Source organism: Zonotrichia leucophrys, chromosome 6 (genome assembly GCF_028769735.1).
Source record: "Zonotrichia leucophrys gambelii isolate GWCS_2022_RI chromosome 6, RI_Zleu_2.0, whole genome shotgun sequence".
Lineage (NCBI taxonomy): Eukaryota > Metazoa > Chordata > Aves > Passeriformes > Passerellidae > Zonotrichia > Zonotrichia leucophrys.
In genome coordinates, this window is record NC_088176.1 from 21,958,936 (window position 1) to 21,980,002 (window position 21,067).

Here is a 21,067-nt window from a genome sequence, read left to right on the forward strand (position 1 = left end):
CTTTGCACTTGAATTTGCTCATATTTCCATTATAATACTGGTTTTTAGTGGGTTTATAAATAGGTTCTCCATTTGGCACTTGGAGCTGAGAGGAGCTTTTAAGAATAAACACATTACAGGGTTTTAGCTCTTTGTGGGATTTTTTGTTTGTTTGCTTTTTTAAAACAGATTGTTTGTTTTTTAAACATTTTGTCAACTGTGGCTATTATTTTGCTATTTTTAATCACTAATACTTCATTGAATTCTTTCAAGTTCAGGAAATGGCAGTGTTGCCTTTATTTTTTAGATGCCATTTGTTTTATTAGGATTTTTTAATGCCATTTGTTTTATTAGGATTGGATTCCATGTTAAGATTGGGGAAAAAGACAAAGAAAGAATCTTTCATTCAAGTTTTTCTCTTAACTCATTGCTATTCTTCATCAAGCAGTTGTAATGATTTTTAGCAGAAGGATGTTTAAGTCTGTACTTAGGAATTTTAGGCAAGTGATGCATAAATGAACTATTAGTGGTGTTTTCTCCAGAATGCCCATTGATAAGCTATGAAAATATACAGTCACTTTCTCTCTGCTTGGTAATTTTTTGCACTGTTTTACAAACTGTATTTTCTTATAGGATGACTAGATGATTAAGAACGTATTTTCCGATCCATTTTATATTATTTTGTAATATTTTATTTAGTTTATCTGAAAACAGCCTTCTCACAGGCTATAGTACACTGATTGTAATTTTATTTAAATTTAAACAAATTTGTAACAGTAATATAAAATAAAATCTTGGCATATTTAGTCCCAAAGATGTAATATAAAAAAAATAAAGCAAAAAGCAACCTAACATGAAGGATAAAGTTTGAGCTGCGTTAATGGGATATTCTCTTGTGTTTGTGCATTAAATACACATAGTGAAATCTGAAACTTTAAGGTATTCATTAGAAAAGAAATTGAACCCCACCACAGTCACTTTGGTTCCTAATTTATCTCTTTTGCTTGGTTGGTTTGGTTGTTTATTTTATCGATGGTTTTTTGTGTTTTGGTGGTTGTTGCTGTTTGTGGTTTGTTTTTTTTTTTAATTTTAGTAGAGTCTAGGTGTGAGAGAATGGTGGTTGAACAACTGAATGGTTGACTGTAATATGTTTCGATGTAATTGGGATTTGTAGTTTATTTCACCAGGTAAATAAGGATCCTACAGGACGTGGCTCTTACAGTTTTTTACCTTAATGTTGCAGTTTCCTTTAATTTCATTGTAAGATTTCTGACAAATAAGCTCTGTTCATCCTTCCCAAACAGATGTGCTTCATTGAGCCTACCTGAAGGTCTGATTCACCTTCTGGGAGTGCCCATCTTTTCTTGCTGCCTGTAAGGAGCTGAAAGTAACTGGGCTTCTACAGATGGATGAGATGAATCTGCATTATTGCTTTTCAGACAATGCCATCATTTGAGGAACTACTGCTTATTAGCAAAATCCCTCTCTCAAGAAATATCTACATTTCTGTTTTATAATTGGTAGGAATGTTTGTGAAATATTGTAAATGTAACATCTAGAATTCAGGAGACCTCACCTCTTTTTGTCTGTTTATTTGGTCTACTTTTGTTTGGGTTTTCTTGGAGGCGGGTGGTGGCTTCTAAGGGTTTAGAAGTTTACACTTCCTTTTTCAGACAATAGAATTTGCTGTGTAAGACTTAGAACATGACTATAAAAAACAGATGAAGGTTCTGAGTTTTTGTGAATCCCCAACATTTCAATGTGCTAGCATCACTCTGGTTTAAGATCGTTGTGAAAGATGTTTTCATCCCAGGCTTCACTGGTAATAGAGTGTCTCACATAGTCTTGTATGCTTCAGGGTATGAGAAAAGGGGAAAATTGAGGGAATGCTATTTATTTTCTTTATGTCTGGAAGAAGTCAAGAACGACCATTATTTGAAAAGATACTTATGGTCTGTCCAATTCATAAGAGAAGTTTAATCTTTTCTTTTGGAGATCTCTTTTTCATGGGTATTTAATTATGGTGCTTGTTAATATCTTTTAATTTCTCTTTTGCTGATCATATTCACAGCTCTGACTCAAGTTTTACCTGAATAGTTGCTTGCCGATATTTTCCGTCTACCAGCAGAAAAATGGAAGTGATGCAAAATGCTACCTCTGGATAGTCTGCAAAATACTACCATTTCTTCTGATATTAGACAAAACGAAGCATTTCTTGCTTTACAGATTTTGGATCCTGGAGGCTCTTTACTGTCGCTTGGGTGCTTTGTTGTGTGTGTTTGTGTTCTGTCTTGGTCCAGAAGTCATGTCAGAACTGTCCATTAAAGTCTTAATTCAGTTTTCTTTTTGGTTCTATCATCATGCAGGTAACTGTAAATTACTAAGTAGATTGGCAAAAAAAAAAAAATTAAAAAATATCTTTTATTCTTGAATACTGTAGAGGCCATTTTTTGATGCTTTACTTGTATTTTCTCCACCTGATTTATTTTTCTTCTCTATCTATCTGTCTATCGATATAGATATATATACATATCCCCCTTTTTTATTGTGCTTTGTTATGTTTTGGTGAGGTTAAGTCAAAGGACTCTAGAAGTCAGGAGTTCTGGGTGTTATTTCTTGTCTCTGGGAAAATTGCTGGAGGTCACCTTCTGTTAGTCACTTAACCTCTCTCTGCTTTACTGCAAAATGGAATTTTAAGCTCAGCAGGTTTTTGAAAAGTAATTCATTAATGTTTTGCAAAAAAATGCTTTGTAGTCCTTGGCTGGCAGGTGCTGGAGAAATAGAAATTCCATTTCTATTTAAATACTGAAATTATCTAGTACTAGGGTTCTCATGTTGATTCTGCTCTCCTGTAATCTGTTAAAACATTAAAGGTAAGGAAAAGGTATTTTAAAAAGCTCTTGTTTTGTAACAGCTCCATCTTTAACTTCTGCTAATGGCTATCTCCTGTCAACAAAGTGCAAATCAATTTCAAGGCTAAACCCAAACTCTCTCATTTGCATATTGTTAACTGCTCTCTCTTTTCCTGTTAAACAGGAGGAAAAAGTCAATTAGGTATGAGGCAGCTGTCTTATTAATGAAGGGGTGGGATAAAATGTGAGCAACTCTTCTTTTGTAGCATATGCTTCTGAGCAGCTTGTTTTTCTGAACAAGGACAACTGCAGAGTACCAAGTTTTGTCTGTTGCTTGTAAGTCTTCTGCTTTTTTTCATTTATGAAATCTCATATTTTCATTGTCAAATATTACCAAAATGAAGAGTTGCTCTTTACTTTCATTGTAACCAAATCCCTGTCAGGCTAGAGGGATCACATGAAAATAGTGTAGTTGACAATTACCATGCATACACATACATAAAAAAAAAAAAATCTCTGTCATGACATTCCTTTATGATTAAAACTTTGTTATAAACCATGAATGAATTATGGAAAAGAAAGCTGGAAGAAATCATACTGATTAGCCAAATGTCTTTTTGGATAAAAAGACATTTCTGAGACCTTTATATTCTAAAGGATTATTTACCGTCTACTTACAGAGCATCTTAAGTCGTTTTGCAGAGGGAGTCAGTTTCCTGTTTAGCGCAGTGTTTTTGTAAGCTAATGAGGGCAAAGCGTGAGCCATAGGCAATGATGCTGTGATATTAGCTGTGACAGGGAGCTTGATCATAATTATCTTAACGAGGATAGGGTTAATTACAGTGGAAACTTAAAGTTTTTTCTGTTTGAATGAGGCGGCACTGAATACGTTGTGATGTTTTGTCGGTTTGATGTGACTTTGAAAATTGCAGTGGAAATCTCTTGGCAACACTTGCTCTCCTCTGGGAGCAGAGTGTGAGCCCTGCAATGAGGTAACTGAGACGGTACCTGTGGGTGAGATAATGGGCAGCTTTCATGACATTAGAGCAGGGACAAGCAACATGCAATCCACCTTAGTGATGTTTATTAGCCTTTTGAAAGTAAGGGAAACAGCTACTTGCCACCAGCCCTTCAGTGCTGGTTGCATTGTTGTGGTGAGATTGTGTGTTTGTTTTAGTATACTAACATGGAGAGACATTTTTTTATGCTGTGAACTATGAGAAAACAGTACAGGTTTAACTTTAGACTGGTTCTCTTTCGTAGGGGATTTCCCTCTTTTTATCCTCGTCTCTTAGGTTGCTTGTGCCCTTCTTCCTCTGTTGTGTATATATAGGCATTCCTTTCCTCTTTTGTAATGGGCTCATAAGGAAATACTTGGAGTGCATTAATATTACTTGCTTAACCTCATTAAAAATAAAAATGACAGTATTTTGTACTGATTTCTGTCTCAGATTCTCAAAAATACTTTCTTTGTACCAATTTACAATTGCAATCCTTTCTTATCCCCCATCTGCAGATGGGAAATTGAGGCTCATGGAAGTTATGGGACTTGCTGAAGTTTGTAGCATAAAACCAGTTGTGTGGATTGTACTTAAAACTTTTACACTTTGGAGTACAACTGCTGGGAAATATTTCCTAATATATTATAATGGTAGACACTGTTGCATAGAATTCAGTAGGTAGTAACACTGGCAAACACATTTTTGCCCTTTTTGTTTCTTTGCCACGTCTTACCAGTTTTGTTTTGATGCTTCTTTTTTCTTAAACAGAAGTTTAAGATGAAAAAAAAAAACATGAATAGCAAAACAACATATGGCTGTAAATTTATATTAATGGCTATGCCCTCTCTCTGTACTGTGGCACCCCCTCCCATCTCCCTGGACTCTGAATTTAGGTGATTAAATCACCAAGTGCACACTGCTCTGATGACATGAAAACAGCAATTATAAGCAACCCCCTGTGTAACATGGCTCCTTTTTAACTGAGCAGCTAATAACATTACATGGCAAAAATTATCAAAACCAGACAGGTGTAAGGAGATTTGTGCACAATTTTCTCTGCCTATCTATGAAACTAGTACCCTTGTGTTCAGCCCAGGGTTGTGAAAGAAAGGCTGTTTCAATAGGCAACTCCCTCTAGTGTTTCAAGGCCTTTTGTCCCACTTCATGGCTTGTCATTTTGTTTTATGCCTCCCCTGCAGCAGTTTTGGATGTGCGCTTTCTTCTCCTTGCCAGTTGCCAACCATTTGCTGATTCTCATGATAAGAGTATTATATTTGCATAACATAACTCAAGAACAATGTGTATTTTGATGCTGACACTGACCAGAGCCCAAGCAGTGTTTTTTCACAAAGGACCTATTAACATCCCATAAGGCTCTGTGGTGCTGACAAGGAGGTGGCCTTCTCTGAACTCTTTTGGCAAGTCAAAGTCATACATTGAAATGTGAGGTTTGGAAATAATCCACTATTTATATAATAAAGAGTATTTAAGGGGAATTTGCTAAACTAGGTTTGTCAAACTGAAATGAAAACTCATAACAGCTTGATAGACTCACTGCTACTTCCTCCGAGTTGTTTTGCCTTTTAAAGGTACTTGGTGGAAAGCGCCGTCTAAGATGTTTGCTGCTTTCTCCTCGAATCTTGACTTTGGCAAAACCAAGTCTGTTGTGACCTTTTGCTGAAACAGCTAGCTCAGTGCAGCATGCTAGCACAGCTTTTATTGGTGAACAATTTATGTAGGCTGAATTGAGGTTTTTTTCCCAAAACTCTTTGTTAAAGGCACATGAAAAACATGTGATTGTTACTGTGGTGATTATTTCAGTAAAATGTAACACAGAGGCCTTTACTTTTTCAGCTTCAGAAATGGTAGTATCAATGCTCTATAACGATATAGAAATGCCATAGGGTATAGGTGGCAAATTTTTTCAGGTTCAGCTGCTGAGCATCAAAATGGCATAAGTGATAGTTTCCTCTCCCTTTCAAGCCAAGAGACTCTGGAATCCTTGGACTGAAATACACTGTTGCAGTGTTGCAAAAATGTACTTGAATATTCATAGTTCAGCGTGCAGTACCCAGTGTAAAGGTCACACACTTGGTTTCTTTGGTTGCTTGAGGTGTCTTAGTGTGATCTATAAGTGGTCTGTAGGTTCCAGCTACAAAAGCAGTATCTTGTTTTCATTGCACAGATGAATGTTAAATTGCCTTTTCTAATAATGTGTTTTCCTCCAGTAATTGTGTCTGTGGAACATTCTAACAGAGACCTTGGCTGTACTTCTATCTTTGCCAAAAACTGGGGGAGGGTGTGGAAATCCCCTCAGTATAAATGTCATTGGAAGCTGAATAAATAGTATAACCTGCATCTCCCTTATTCATCACATTCTATAAAACAGCCAGGAGATACAGTGATGATCTTCCCACTGGTAGGCATAGTAGATCAGCTGTCAAGTCATGCAATCTCAGCATATCTTTAGGTGTCTGGTAGGTGAATGAGCTGTGAATGCATGCCTGTGCCTATGCTTTGTATATCATGTGCCTTAGTTGATTAATATGTAGGGAGTTTTTTACTGTTGGAAGGAGCAAGCATTAAGAATCAGGCTTGGAATAGATGCCTTAACAAGGTAATGAAATGTTCTTTTTAAGTTTTTTGGGTTGTTTTTTGGTACTTTGCTGTGAGAGGAATGAATGCTTCCAGAACTTTGTTTATTTACAAGCAATCATCTTCACTACCTATCAACACTACATGTTGCCAAATGCTCCTTTTTAAAGCTGCTCTCTGCAATGTGACCTGTGGCTTGACAGTGGGACAGTAAGTTCCAAGAAGGAAGAAAGCAAATGCCTTTTCTGTCAGGAGTAATTCTGCATTTTATTTTGTAGAGAACATTTTATTTTGTTTGCATGAACTCAAGACGCTAATTAAGAGGTTAATAAAAAGGGGCAAAAATTCTTTCTACATTTCCTAATATTGCATGTAAGGTAACTACTAAGAAATGATACTTGAAGTTGTATTTATTATTGTTAGCAGGGTATGATATTTCTTGGCAGAAATGATGGATGACAACTTAAATTTGTGTCCAGGGAATGAAGGTGAACTGTGACAGAGTTATTTATCTTGGGAATGGAGGTTAGGGTCAGGCGAGGCTGGGTGCCTGAAGGCACAAGACATTGACAAATTCATCCTGCAGGCCCCATATCTGAAGCCTTTTGTTTTGGATCCTGGCTACTCACTAAGTGACCCGCATCCTTCATCCTGCCAGCATGTGAAGGATGTGTTGCAGTGCCAGCACTCCCCTTGCCACTAATGCTTGTCATTCACTCTTCTGACAGGCCCAAACCAAAACTATTCCCACTCCTGAAAGGGAAGGTTAAAATATTTATTTCAGCTCATAATGGCCTCCCTGATTTAGTGGAGTATCATTTTTCCTGTTGCCTTTGTCGTTTGCAGGTCACTAGAAGGACTGAAAACATTCAGTTACTTGGAAGAACTGATCTTGGACAACAATCTACTTGGAAATGACCTTCTGTTACCCAGGTTACCCCACCTCCATACCTTAACGCTCAACAAGAACCAAATATCCTTTCAAAGAAATACCTGCAAAATGTCAAATGAGTTTTATGTGTCAGCCAAATTAAAGTATGTGAAATATAGTTCATGTGCCGACAAAGCATTCTCTCGTTCGGCACCTGGAATACTTCATAGTAATTTATTACAGGTCATTCATAAATGAAATGCACCATTATATCTTCCTGTTGCTCCATTTTAGTGAGAGATCTAAGTTATGGCTCTGAAGAAATCTTTCTAATAGATAAAATAGAGAAAGAAAATAATGTCAGTGCTACCCGTGTGCAGCAGTCAGTTCCTGTGTTTGCTTGGGGTTCTGTTGCAGGCTGACCTCTAGTGGAATAGAGCGTGCAGTGAAACGCTCTCAGGTTTTAGTACTTCAAATAGCTCTTAAAGCATTAAAGTTAAGTAAGATAAAATTAATTAAACACACATAATAATTTTAATGTTTTTCTCTATTTTCATGAAACTGGTAATATGCACAGTCGGCTAGCTGCTATGCAACTGCAGCTGTAAAAGCATATCACTCTCTTCTTGCTATTCCAGTTCTGTATAAATTCACATAAAATGCTTTTCAAATCAAGGTCTTAATAAAGTAAAGTCTTTTGATGTATTGCTAAGTCCGGTTGTAACCAATCAGTCACTTCTCCATATGCCTAAAGTTAGAGCCTATTTCTGTTTATTAAGAATAAATATGTCAACATTGGTCTAAATACTCTGCTGAATCAGAGCCCCTAGTCTGTAGGCTTACGGATAATGGTCTGTAAAAACTAATTATCTGCAAAGTCTATGCATGTAGTCTCGATTATTTCATAATTTTCTCAGACTTTGACCCATCTGGAGATTTGACAATTACATCATACATGTAATGTATGATTTTGCAAAAGTGAAGGGTGATCAAACTGTGGCCAGAAGGCCAAGGGAGGCCTGCAGAGTCTTAGAGCACAGCCTGCTAAAGCCCTGGCCTTGTAATTGCAGTGTGAGGACAAGACTGCTCAACTGAAGGCTTTTATTATAGACAATGTAAACTGAGAGCAATTTACCTCCTACTAAAGCAAAATCCTCCTACTGAGAGGAATAAAAATAACTGCAGATTCTACCATTTCTGCACTTATTTTTGACTCTATAAATAAGTAAAAAACAGCAGAGTAACTTTCTTTCTTGGAGCCATGGAAATTTGCCAAGAGTGTCTCTTGAACAGTAACAATCATTACTGTACTAGGTATTTGGCTGGATTTATGGTTAATACAGGGTATTATGGATTGGATTTGAGTAACTGGTTTTATTGTTTTGTCGTTTGCTGCAATGGTAAAATCTAAACTCGTGAAGAATGTACAAGCACATTTTTGTTGTAATGATGCCACTTACAAACTGTGAAGTGTGCATGTGGCCATAAGACCAAAAAAGCACATACTTATACATAAGTATATTTGTCCTATGGGATTTCTGGAGGAGTTTCACACTTTCCAAAAAGAGGGCAAAGGTACTGAATACTAACTCAGTGAACAAAATGAGAGGGGAATAAAGTTATCCTGCCAGTAGTAATCTTTTAAGAGTTTCTGCTGGTCCCACAGACAGACTGGAATAGTATTGTCAAGTGAGTAAGCTCTCAAAGTCAATGATAACATGATAAGAAGGATTTTATGTGTCCTGGGATTTTATTTTTAATTTAATCTAAAAACTATGAAGTTAGAGCTTTGAGAATATTGAAGTACCTAGGTTGTAGAAATAATATATGCATTTTGTATTGTGCTACAAATAACTTAATAGAGGAGTTGCAGAAATAGTTGTACAACACCTGCTGTATACAAACTGCCCAGAGAAGAAAAATTAACTGCTATCCGTCACTAACATCCTGAGCCCTGGGGAGCAGTGATCTCTTGTAGGGAGGACACATCAGTCTACAGAAGCACAGAGACCTTCCAGATGCCTCTCCTCCATGTTAATGCTGTGTTTGAAAAAGGTCTTATTTGAACTTGAATCACTTCTTTTAATGAATTATTCCTCTATAGAATTCTTCAAAAATGTTAAGAAAAAAATGTACATTTAATAGGATTATGAAATACATTACAGAAAAGATTGTTCAGTATATGACAGTAGCCCTATATAAAGGACACAATTGAACAAAGAATACTGATCTGAAATAAAACTTCAGTGGGTGGAATATTGCCATGTATACATAAATATATACAGAGAGAGAGTGAGAGAGAGATGAAAATAAACAAAAGGCCAAACTGAGCCCTTTGAAAATTGGATTACATGTAAACTTTAGAACACATATGAGAGCTTTCTTGAGTATCTCTTAATATAACTGTACTCTTCTCTCCATTTATTCTGGCTTCATTTTGATCCATATCCTGTTTTGATAGTTCTGATAAGAGCTTTCTACTCCTTTTGCATGGTTCACTTATTGTGTGGCATTGCATGTGTAAATAACATTTCGGCCCTCCTAACATAATGTCAGGATACTGTACAAATATGAAAGCTTATCTCGAAATCAGGCAAAAACTAAGAACAATCACCTGGTATTTTTTTCTTCTGGTTGCCTATTTCAGTTACAGTCAGGCCACTACCAATTTTTTGCTACAAGTAGAAGGAGTAAATTAAAATGTAACAATTAAAAAAATGTGTTACCACTCAACTTTTCTGTAAGGTATAATCTGTTTAAAGTCTTTTAAAATGCAGTCTATATAATGGAAATACCTAAAGGAGAGTCCTCAACACTGTGCAGTGTTAGATTATGTATCTAACATGCTTTATTTTGTGTATATAGTTATTTTTTTGGTTATTTTTTTTAAAGTCTGATTTACTTTGGGAAACATATCTTAGTTTCTTTCTCACATACAGTGGACAGCAAAAAGCAGTGCAGATCAGGATGGATGGGGGTAGATGGGAAGCTGCTTTTGGAGGAGGACTTATGACTGCAGTCTCTATTCTTGTAATGGGAAGCCTCATTTCTCTTTTGAAGTGTGTTGACTAGATACTACGAATCAGTCAGGAAACTTGTAAATAGAATTATTTCTCTGTGGGTGTTATAGCAGTGTGAGGATTTGTGCCTTTTCACTGTGCTGATCTGGATGGGTATGGAACAATATAGTATGGACTTTTCAATTTCCTTTACATTTCAATCTTTATATTATTTGTCAAAACTACTCAAATGAGCAGCTTTAAAATTTGACAAACTATCAAAAGTTTGTCAAATATATGTGTGTGTATAGATATATATATATATATATATATATATATATATATATATATATATTCATGCCAGTATGCTGAAAATTAGAAGCTGTTCACTGCTTCATTTCTAAACAGACAAGTCTGATAATGAACCAGATCTGTGATTCTTTGTAGTAAAACTCCATTTCTCCTCTTAGTCCAGTAAGCGTTATATTTAACATGTTTTATATACTTTTGAGGAGCTGGTACTAAAGTTTCTTGAGAAAAAGGTGTTCAATGTAAAAGTAGCACACAGGGAGGAGAGCCATGAGGATGGTGAAGGGCTTGAGAGGAAGCTGAATGGCAGCTGAGGTCCCTTGGTCAGTTCAGCCTGGACAAGAGCAGACTGAGAACAGACCCCACTGCAGGCACAACTTCCTCTGAGGGGAAGAGGAGGGGCAGGCACTGATCTCTGCTCTGGGGTGACAGTGACAGGGCCCAAGGCAATGGCCTGAAGCTGAGTCAGGGGAAGTTTAGGTTGGAAATGGTTTTTCACCAGAGGGTGGTTGGGCACTGGAACAGCTCCACGGGGCAATGGTCACAGCACCAGCCTGAGAGAGCTCATGGAACAATTGGACAATGCTCTCAGGCACTGGGTGTGACTCTTGGGGATGTCCTGTGCAAGGTCAGGAGATCAATTTAATCATTATGGTGGGTCCCTTAAAACTAAAATATTCTGTGGTTTTATAATTGACTATATTTCTAGGTTTTGAAAGGTTTAGGGAAAAAACAAAATATTTCATACCATGGAAAATCTAGAACCAGGCAGAATGTCCATAATAGTATGTACATTTCTTATGGCAAGAGGAGCTGATTCAGACTTAGGTATTATATGTTCTTGAGTCTTTGAAGACAGCATGTATTAAGTACCTCAACTGAACGACATACCAGTAAGTACTTCTGGAATAATTTGTCTTCACACAGGTCTCTTAATAATCTCTAATATTTACAGATTTGCTTATCACCAAAACTATAGATTGTAATTTATTTTGCCTCTGTTCTTGTTCCTAAATTGTCCTCAAGTGCCTGAAGACACAGAAGTCCCAGTCTGACCAGAACCTCCTTATATTAACTGCTGAAGACTTGATGTTTATATTGAGTGAATACTTTAAAGATACAAAATCTCTCCTATAATGCATGGTTCCCCAGTCCCTCTAAACAGACAAGTGAAGTGGTGCAGAACTCTTCCTGCATAGGCTTCTGAGTTCTCCACACTACAACTGTGGATTTAGTGAAATCTGTGTGGCTTTTTAGAGAACTTGTGTAGCTAATGAGCCAAGAATCTTTCTTCTAGAAAAGAAGATTCTTCTAGATTATTTTTCTGAAGTAAAAATTAAGTCATGTGAAGGCCATCATGGAGGAGAGAAGTAGCCTTCTATGCACCTTCCATACATCTATGGAAGCGAGAAGTAGGCAACAGTCCAGCTGATTCCTTATGCTGTTCTACAGCTGAGCTTGCAGGAGTGGAGCTGCAGATATCAGAACTTTTTTAAAAATTGTGATCTGCTACTTCATTTTTGTCTTTGTGATGCTTTGTTACTTAATAACATTGAAATGTAGTCCTCAAATCTGCAGCCTTGGAACCACGGGGATTCTAAAATGCGTTTAAGAGCACTGGCAACTCCAGCTACATAAAGAAAACTAATGCTGCTCCAGTGGGCAGAATGGGATTTTTTTCCCATATATTCAGTATGCAGGAAGCTCTCCATGAGATATATGGACTTAGTTAATTACCATCCTCTCTGCACCTTTTTCTTCTTGAGCAAAGTGGTTTCAAAGTCAGTGAGCAAGGCCTTATCTTGAGGTCCTATCTCCCTACCAGATAGGGTTCAAGCCAGAATGTGGCATACAAATGACTGTGTGTGACATCCTATTGCACACAGAGAAGAGGGAGATGTATACTTGCATATTGCAAGCTATTTCTGTGGTTATCCAACCTTGAAGACCTAGCACATTCTAATGGAAAAGCGTTCAGGTGGCAAAGATCTTTTCATACTGCATTCAGAGCAGAATTGGTAACTTCTGATTCAAGGCTATTTGTGTGTGGAACAGCTTGTGATTGCTACATCATGTTTGTGATAAATTTAATTGAAGCAAATGTTTCAGCTGGGAATAAGTAGAGGTGTCTTGCTCATTTATGACTCTGGTAGAAGTGTCATTCAGCTGTTTTAATGTTAGGTTGATTGCAGCAACTGCATGACAGATGATTAGTTGGCAGAAAACTTTTGAATGACAGTTTGGGGACTTTCTATGTGATGATCTGGAATTCTGCATGATATTCCTGATATTCTCATGTACATATTTCAGAAATATTTTGAATGTATGCTGATTGCTCTTTACTGTACCTCCTTGCTTCCAAGAACTTTCAAAAGCTGTAGTCAATGAAGTTCATTAACATGGAAAGTTCTCCTGCAACTCTTTTGGGGAAGTGGAATGACTCTTTGAAAGATAATAGTGGAGCAACCTGGAAAGCACTGCGAGAGAGAACAAGAGTGGTTACTTTTCTGTATTTGAGTGTGTGACTAGTAAAAAGAATTGCTAGTAGACAAAAGAGTCAACAGAAAGGAATTCTAGATTCTCTTGCATATGTCAAAGTATATGTAAAAAGTAATTGTATGGTGACATAGGAAATGTAGAAGTTTTTTTAGACAGAATAAATTAATTTAGAAACTTAGCATAGATTATGTTTCTGCATGGGTTTGACCTGCAGTTTTTCCCGAGAACAAGTGTGAATATGGTTATACCAATAATACTGGTAAGGAAGGAAGAAATGCTCTGGTGTTTGGGGATAGCCAGCATTAGTGCTCAGTACCTAAAGCATCTGATCTTTATATTACTCTCCATAGAGGGTTCGTGCAGTGTCTCTGCCCTGGAAATTTGCAGAAAAGACACAGCTAAAGAATATAGAAAAACACAGAAGTCCGGAATAGAGGAACTCGTAAGATGTCATGCAGTAGGTTCTGTGTGAATCCATTCAACCTCTTAGAAGTTTAGCAGAATAGTCTTTTCCTATGCTTGCTGTCAAAAGACACAGTTTAGCATCAAAATGACTGTCCCTGCTTGTGAGGTTCTCCTAAAACTAAGTCAAGCGGCACTATCCACTCAGAGTTCACAACTTTGTCCTTGTGCAAATGTAATATTCTCCGGGAACTAATCTTTGAATGGTTTGAAAGGGAACATAGTCCTGGCTAGCCACTAGAATTTCAGTCCAGGCTACAAGATTTTCTGCAAAATAAACAAATGAAAATGCTGCAAGCTTGCACAGGCAGTTAATTCTTAGCCAGAGACAGAAGACACATCATTTGCTTTGGGCTTTTGCTTGTTCTTTCTGCCTTTGAGAGAACCTCAAAAACAGTGGTATTGAGTATGAGAGGGTGAAATCAGGCAAGTCAGAACATGCCTATTTGTAAGATATTTTTGGTGTATATGTCTGCTTGTGAACAGTCTAAGTATGCATGTGTGGTATGCACATTGTAACAGTCTGAAGAGGCTTTAAAAGTTCATCTGTGAGAGATGCCCAGTTCTTTTAAATGCTTCCCTAATTTAAAACTAGTACAGTCTTTTGGATGAAATTTTACAGTATGTCCAGTGTATTTCTGTTAAGTGTTCCTGAAGACCAAGTTACATTTTTGGAGAGAGCCATTGTTGTATAATTCCTGAGAATATTACAGCTTTTGAGCTGTAGAGCTGATGATTTTAAAATTTTAATTTTTGTTTGATGTCTGTGAGAAAGAGAGGCATTAATAGACTGGTAATGATGGCACTTGAATTAGGAGATGGATTACTACACTAAGGATTTTAAATTATCACAACAGCAGTACTTTAAATCATTTTTCAAACAGTAGACTATAGTGTAAGTGTTGGCATTGCTGTTACAAATTCGCCTGGTGATCAGTGACACTGACTTTAGACAGATCAGTCCAGAGCTGCTTTTAAAGAGCTCTAAATAAATAAATACATTTTCACTAGCACTGTCCATAGATTTAATTGTGGGTTTTGTTTTTTGGAGAGAATGGAGCTGACATTGGTCTTAGAAGTGGCACAGCAGGGTTTTGCAACTCTTTGGCTCTGATTGCACCAATATGGCACTGCTTGGACTGCAACAATAAACCATAAAAATGGAGCTGGCAATAAAATTTCAGATTTGCTTTGATTTTCTCTCTCCATATTTTCCTAGCATTGTTTTAGAAAGACATAATGCTTTTGGTGGCATCATATAGTTGCCGTATTGTGATTTAAATAAGTATTTGACATGCTAATTAACTGAACACTACACTAGAAGTGCACCATGACTTATGAGTTATCTCTGAGAAATATTTAATCATGAGAATTTTAACAGGATATAGTTTTTTGGGGTTTTTTTGTACATGCTTTGTAAAAAACAACTGTGGTGTTAGGAGAATAGGACTTGTTGGAAAATCAATCTGTACCTTGCATTTTGTTTTTATAAGGGATAAGAAAAGATATCTAAGTCCTAAAGAAGACAAACATTAATTATTTTATTTATGATGTAACTGCTAACTCTGTTGTATGAGATACTTTTTAGGGGGTGTTTTTACATCTGAAAATAAATGCTCAGGGTTTAGATATGAGATATTATAATACAGACACTAACTTCCAAATTGGAGAGATTTAGATTTTTGAAATGCAGATTATCACCTCCTGTTATTTACCTAAAATTCTTGGTGAATATGGTGTCTCTCTCTTTTGCTTTCCATAGGCTTTTGAGGTGCAGTCTTACACTTTGTGCATATCTAAGCTGACACTGCTTTTCATTACATTTCTAAATGCATTTTGCATTTGCCTTGAAGGCTGCATGTTCAGATGGGAGTTAGAATACATGTCATCATCCACATTCAGCAAACTTCTGGGGAGAACAGCTTTACACAAGAAATACCTCTGCTGAACTGAGACGCAAAAGTCCTGCATGTTTACTTCATAAAAGAACCAAGCATTTTGAATGGCTTGGTTTTTTATGTTGTTATTGTTGTTGGGGTGTTATTTTTATGGTTTTTTTTTTTCCTTTTGATAGGAAATTACCAGATACAATCAAAGCCTTGCAATAGCTAACCTCCCGTGTGTGATTGCTGTTATGGCAATAACTGTCTTTTGTAATAATAAACCATTTCTCTCAGGGAGCCTTTTTGCAACTTAAGCAATGGTGGGAGAAATTAAGTGTTGCTCCTGGCTGAGGGAGGGTGCCAGGTTCAAGCACTTCTCTAACAGCCTTCGGAAACTTTAAAAAAGGCCTTTTCCACACTTGAACATGTGTGGAAAAACAGTTTGTGAGTTTCCCATCACAGTCACATACTTCCTGAAAGAGCCATGAAAAAGTTTATGTGTGAGCTTAAGGTCCAGGTATGAAAATGAGCAACAAGTTTGGACTCGTAATTCGTCCTAGCTAACAAATCATATGGTGCTACAAAAAGATATTTTTTTCTTGGGGTTCGGTAGATTAATTACTAGTAGAAAACATTCTGTAATGTGGCTTAGCCAAATTGAAAGTTAGAATTCCTATCTTTTCAATTAATTAGTAGATCTTATTTCAAACCTTCATTTTCCTCACTCATACAAAATATTTAAGTATGATTCTTTAGATTTTATGGAACAGAACACTGACTATGAGTGTAGATACATTGATGTTTATATATTAGGGTTAGTAATTGTTGGCATGATCTTCATGTGTGTTTGGAAATAAGCTAAAATTTCAGGCTTACAAAACATGGACCACATTTTTAACAATGAAGCTGTTTTCTCCATTCTGTATTGCTTCTGTTGCCCTTAAGATATTGGGGTGAAGAAATAAAGTAAATTCCATCAGCTAAAAATAACAAAGATAACAGAAACACATAAATCAAGTATAAATAATAGCAGCAAGAGTGAACTGAGGATTTAAAACAATAGTTTGTCTCTAACAGCAGGAAGGAATAAAAACAGAGCAATGAAATATCCTTTAATGGTTTTGCATAATTATTACTCTTTAAGTCAGTTGATTTTTAAATATTGGAAAACTTTCACACACAAATGCATGGCATATTTTTTGAGAATCACAGTGATATCTTTGTATATAAATTGAAGTAAATTAGAATGTATATTTCAAGTCTTAGAGATTGTCATATGAGGCCATAACAACAAAATAGTTATTTCATCAATTAACAAATTGAGGTGCAAATGGTTGAATATTGTTGTTAGGCTTAATCCTAACATGTGATTTCCAGTACTGCAGTGGTTAAAGACAGTTTAACCTTTGTTTGCTTGTTTGTTTTATTCAGGTTTACAATAATGAAGGTGCACCGTTCTTGTTTATGTTCCCAGAAATACAGTTAAGTTAAAAAGCCTCATGAGCATCAAAATGAGAGGCTCTTTTAATGAAAAATTTTATGCTTTACAAGACTTTAAAACTTCACATATAAAGTATTTGTAACACTGAAGTCTTTAAGTTGCGCTTAGTAAAGCATTAATTGGCATGTCCTAATTGAGCAGTTACAAATGTGTTGCTGTGACACTCAAAGCGTTTATATGCTGGGAGTGAACCTGGGTTGTTGTGGTTTGACTTTTTTCTTTTTCTTTTTTTTTTTTAAACTCATTTTCCAGTGGACTGAATATATTAGTGATGAATGTGCTGTGAAACTAACTGTTTGTTTCCATGCTGGAAAAGTTTCATGGCTCCAGCAATTGCTAGCCATTTTACCACACAGCATCCATCATTTTGTCAAAGTTTTAATGTTTTGTAGTGAACCACCTAGGAAAGAAAGGCGGAGAAAAGAATGACAAAACAGCCCAATTCTTTCATTCCATGCCAAAAAACTGACTGAAGTTTATCCCTGTTTGCCCTTGGAACAATTAATGTGACATTTTCCTGAATGCCATACTAAATTTGATTGTCAGTTATTGAAATGTATGTTTAAATCAGCAGTGATGCAACTCCAAATGCTTTTTTCATTAATGTAATTGAAGCCTTAACCCACTACCTTTGACACATAACAGAATTAGAAAGCCTTTTGGACCATTTGGCTGAAGTTGTGCCCTCACTACAATATCTCAGTTTGCTTGGAAACATTGCTTGCCCAAATGAACTGGTCTGCAAAGAAAAGGATGAAGATGACTACCAGAGATACAGGTTAGTGTTTTCATTTGTAGATGTGATAAGGCGCGAAAGTTTTTGTTTTACTACTGGAAAAATACTAAACTACAGTCAACCCAGAGTCTCAAACAAGCACCTACTCTATTCTGAAAGCATTGTAATGTTCTGCCATGAAGCACGTGGGAATTTGAGTGGCCCCCATTTCGGTGAGATCATACTCAGGAACCCTGTTTCAGGAGACATTTCAGTGCTGTACAGCACATGTCTGAGTCGAGCAGGTGTGCACAGGATTTCCTGAATGTGAGTATTCGTATGCCCCTACTCAAGGCACTTCCTTCTTTAAGGCCAAGATAAGGTAAGGTTTGCATACACTAAGGGTGAAAGGCAATAAAAAAAGGAAAAAAATCACTCCACTGAGCCAGTTGCCTTGTCTTCTGCTCAAGTTTGATATGGTGCTACTTTGCTTCTGCTGTAGTTATCAAGCCACTATTAACACAGAATAAATGACTCCTCCTGTATTGTGCTGCTTCACTCAGAGCAGTTACATTCTAATGAAAAAACCCCAAACTGTCTTTAAACTAGCTTTATAATGTAATGTCAGTGAGCTAGATTACACAAAAGGTCATCTGAAATTTAATATGGAGACTTGATAAAATGTTATAAGTCCAACTGAAATGTTGCTAAAAGTTGTAAGGATTATATAAAAAAAACCCCAGAAATACTCATAACTGATGATGGTTATGAATATGGATCCATAACTTATGGAATGTCTGCTAAGTGATGTAATTTTCAGAGCTACAACCTTAAGACAGGTGAGACATTGATTATGCAGGAATGAAGAGACATTAGATGTATTTTTCCTTGCTACCACCTGAGGCCTTATTTCAGTCCTTGTGTGCTGGCACTTTTCACATTGGCTCCAAAGAGCATTTGGAGGCAATTCACAGCCAGGCAGTGCTGGTCACCCTGCCTTGCAGAGCCTGAGCTTGCTTTTTGTTAGCATCATCCACAGCATTCAGAGCTATATAATAAACTCTGATCTTATCTTCAGGTAATCCAGTCTGTGCTCTAGGAGTTAAGATAAAACAATACAAAGTTGCAGAGACTAAAAGCAGTTTTATGGGGAATTTATGGTCTTGAATTTGTTGCATTCAGAAATGGTGAAGGTTAAGCAGCAGCTCTACTGTCCCAGATGTGCACATATACTTTTTAGTTTGTTTCAAATTTTTGAGGAGGCTTTCTAGATTGTCACACTTTCACCTTTTAATGATTCCACTTTTGAATCCAGCTTAGCGTTTTTGTTTTCATGGAGTAGAGCAGCCTAGGTTTAATAAAATATTTTCCCATTGCTTTCACACTTAAGTGGAAGGTATGCCTACTATCCAGCTTACAAGACTATAATAGTGCTGTCTCTATGTAAATTTATGTGACATGTGCTCTAGAAAATTGCTTAAAAAATGAATGATATTTCTACAGTTTACTGTTTTTCACTTTAAGTATGTTTTCTGACAATATGTCTCCTATTAATCATTTAAGCAAAAGTAGTATGTTAAAGGAGCCATTCAGAGGCAAGAATCCATGGTTCATTTAGTGCTCTCTGAAAAAATTCCTTATTGATTGACATCCTCTGTGGTTATGTGATGTAATATTTATAATATGTCACAGAGCCATACATCAAAACAAGCACGTCCCTTGTTTCATTTCAATGCAAAAATGTTGATTTCAGAGAGGTCAAAGTAGTTTCGGGTCACATCGTGGTAAACCACGGTGTCCAAGTGTGAAAGGATTCTATTTATATATTTGCTGGAAACTGCAACATTGCTTCCATGTTATTTCCTCTCAATTTTTCAAAACCCTGGATGTTTTTTTCCATATAAACTAGGTTGATTGAAGTACTTTTAAGCAAGAAGAATGGGCTTCTAATTAGTTGAATGATTTATGGTTCTGCTGCTATAATGAAAGTTTCCTGATCCCTTTCCATTATTTTTTGTTGCATTATATGAAATGTATTTGCTAGACAGCATTAGACTCAAAACCCGAAACCATGGATCAATCAATTGATCTATTTGCCTATCTTTAGGGGAATATATATCACCTACATGATGGAACTGATTACAAGTACTCTTCTGATTTCACTCTGAGTAGCTAATCCAGAGTTTTTAATACGCATTCTGAAGCATCTTGAACACAACTTTTGTCTTCTAGTTTTAGCATTTTTTAATGGTTTGAAATAGCTTTTTTTCCCTAAGATTATTTTTTTAGAAATTTATCAGAAACCATCAAAAGATTACATTCATGTGAAGTTGAATTATGTAAAAACTTGAATTATGAAAACATTGTGCTTCTCGATAACTACAAATAGCTTTGTTTTGTTCTGAATGGGAACTTTTTTTTTGTAGTTGTTTTGCAGTGACCATTGGTACCAGAGCTTCATTTTTCATTGAACTTTAATTTTGTTCCTACTGAGTTCAATTAGAGTTCAGGCTATTTAATTCCTCAACCAGAAAGAGAAAGGTGCTAGAAATCAAAGCTTTACTTAATCTTCTAATTCCAACAAACTGAAAAGATCTGTTAACCCCTCAAAATCTTAATGTTAAAAAATGTGGAAAATCATGTTTTTAAAAATTCAAGGTCCAGTAATTCACAATGATCATAAAAACAGAGGTTAAAAGTAATATTATTTACTTTAAAAATTATTAGATTTTATCCAAAATACTTGAAAAATACACAAAAGTATGCTTTTGGTCAAGAAATGATGATCTATTTCTTCAGGTGATCCACTGGTGTACCATTTCTATCCTTTTATTACTAGATCTCTCTTATAGTCTTACATTAAAACTACATATTGTGCTGAAATATTATTGTCGTTTTTTTCTCAAAGTAGTTATTTTTTGTCTAAGAACTATAGCAACTTTTGAATCAGATTTTTTTAGGGAAGAAGAAAAGTTTTTTATGCCATCCCTGCTATTCCTTCTTATATGTGTAGGAGAAAAAATTGATGAAAAAATCTCTGGGTTATTGGAATTTTTGCTTGGACAAAAATATGAAAATGGGAAGTTCCCTTCTGTGATATTTTTATAAGCAAACCTGTTTGGTTCATTTTAAAGACTCATGGTTTTTTTCCATTCTTGTTTTCATGGCTTTAGTTTCTTACTATTAAGAATAATCTTTAAGTTCTCTTTGTCTTATTTTTGAAGCTTTCTATATTTGGATTAATATTTTGCAAAGGTATATTTTGGTGGTGAGGGCAAGGGAAAGCAGAATATCTAATATGTAATGGTGATAGGAAAATTTAAAAGCTTTTGGCTGCAATAGAAAGCAAGAAACACAGAAAAATAGATTGCAAAGCAGAGTCCTCTAAAATAACCTAGTCT

The 21,067-nt window shown here is 36.1% G+C and overlaps 1 protein-coding gene across 14 annotated transcripts in view; it reads left to right on the plus strand.

The window, feature by feature from the left end:
- Positions 1–21,067, plus strand: part of LRMDA (leucine rich melanocyte differentiation associated) — a 606,751-nt gene that overhangs the window by 334,950 nt on the left and 250,734 nt on the right. For all 14 annotated transcript variants that reach the window (XM_064716266.1, XM_064716267.1, XM_064716264.1 and 11 more), the window contains 2 exons: positions 7,274–7,405; positions 17,595–17,729. In XM_064716266.1, the coding sequence (XP_064572336.1) occupies positions 7,274–7,405; positions 17,595–17,729 (267 nt within the window). The remainder of the gene's footprint in view (positions 1–7,273; positions 7,406–17,594; positions 17,730–21,067) is intronic.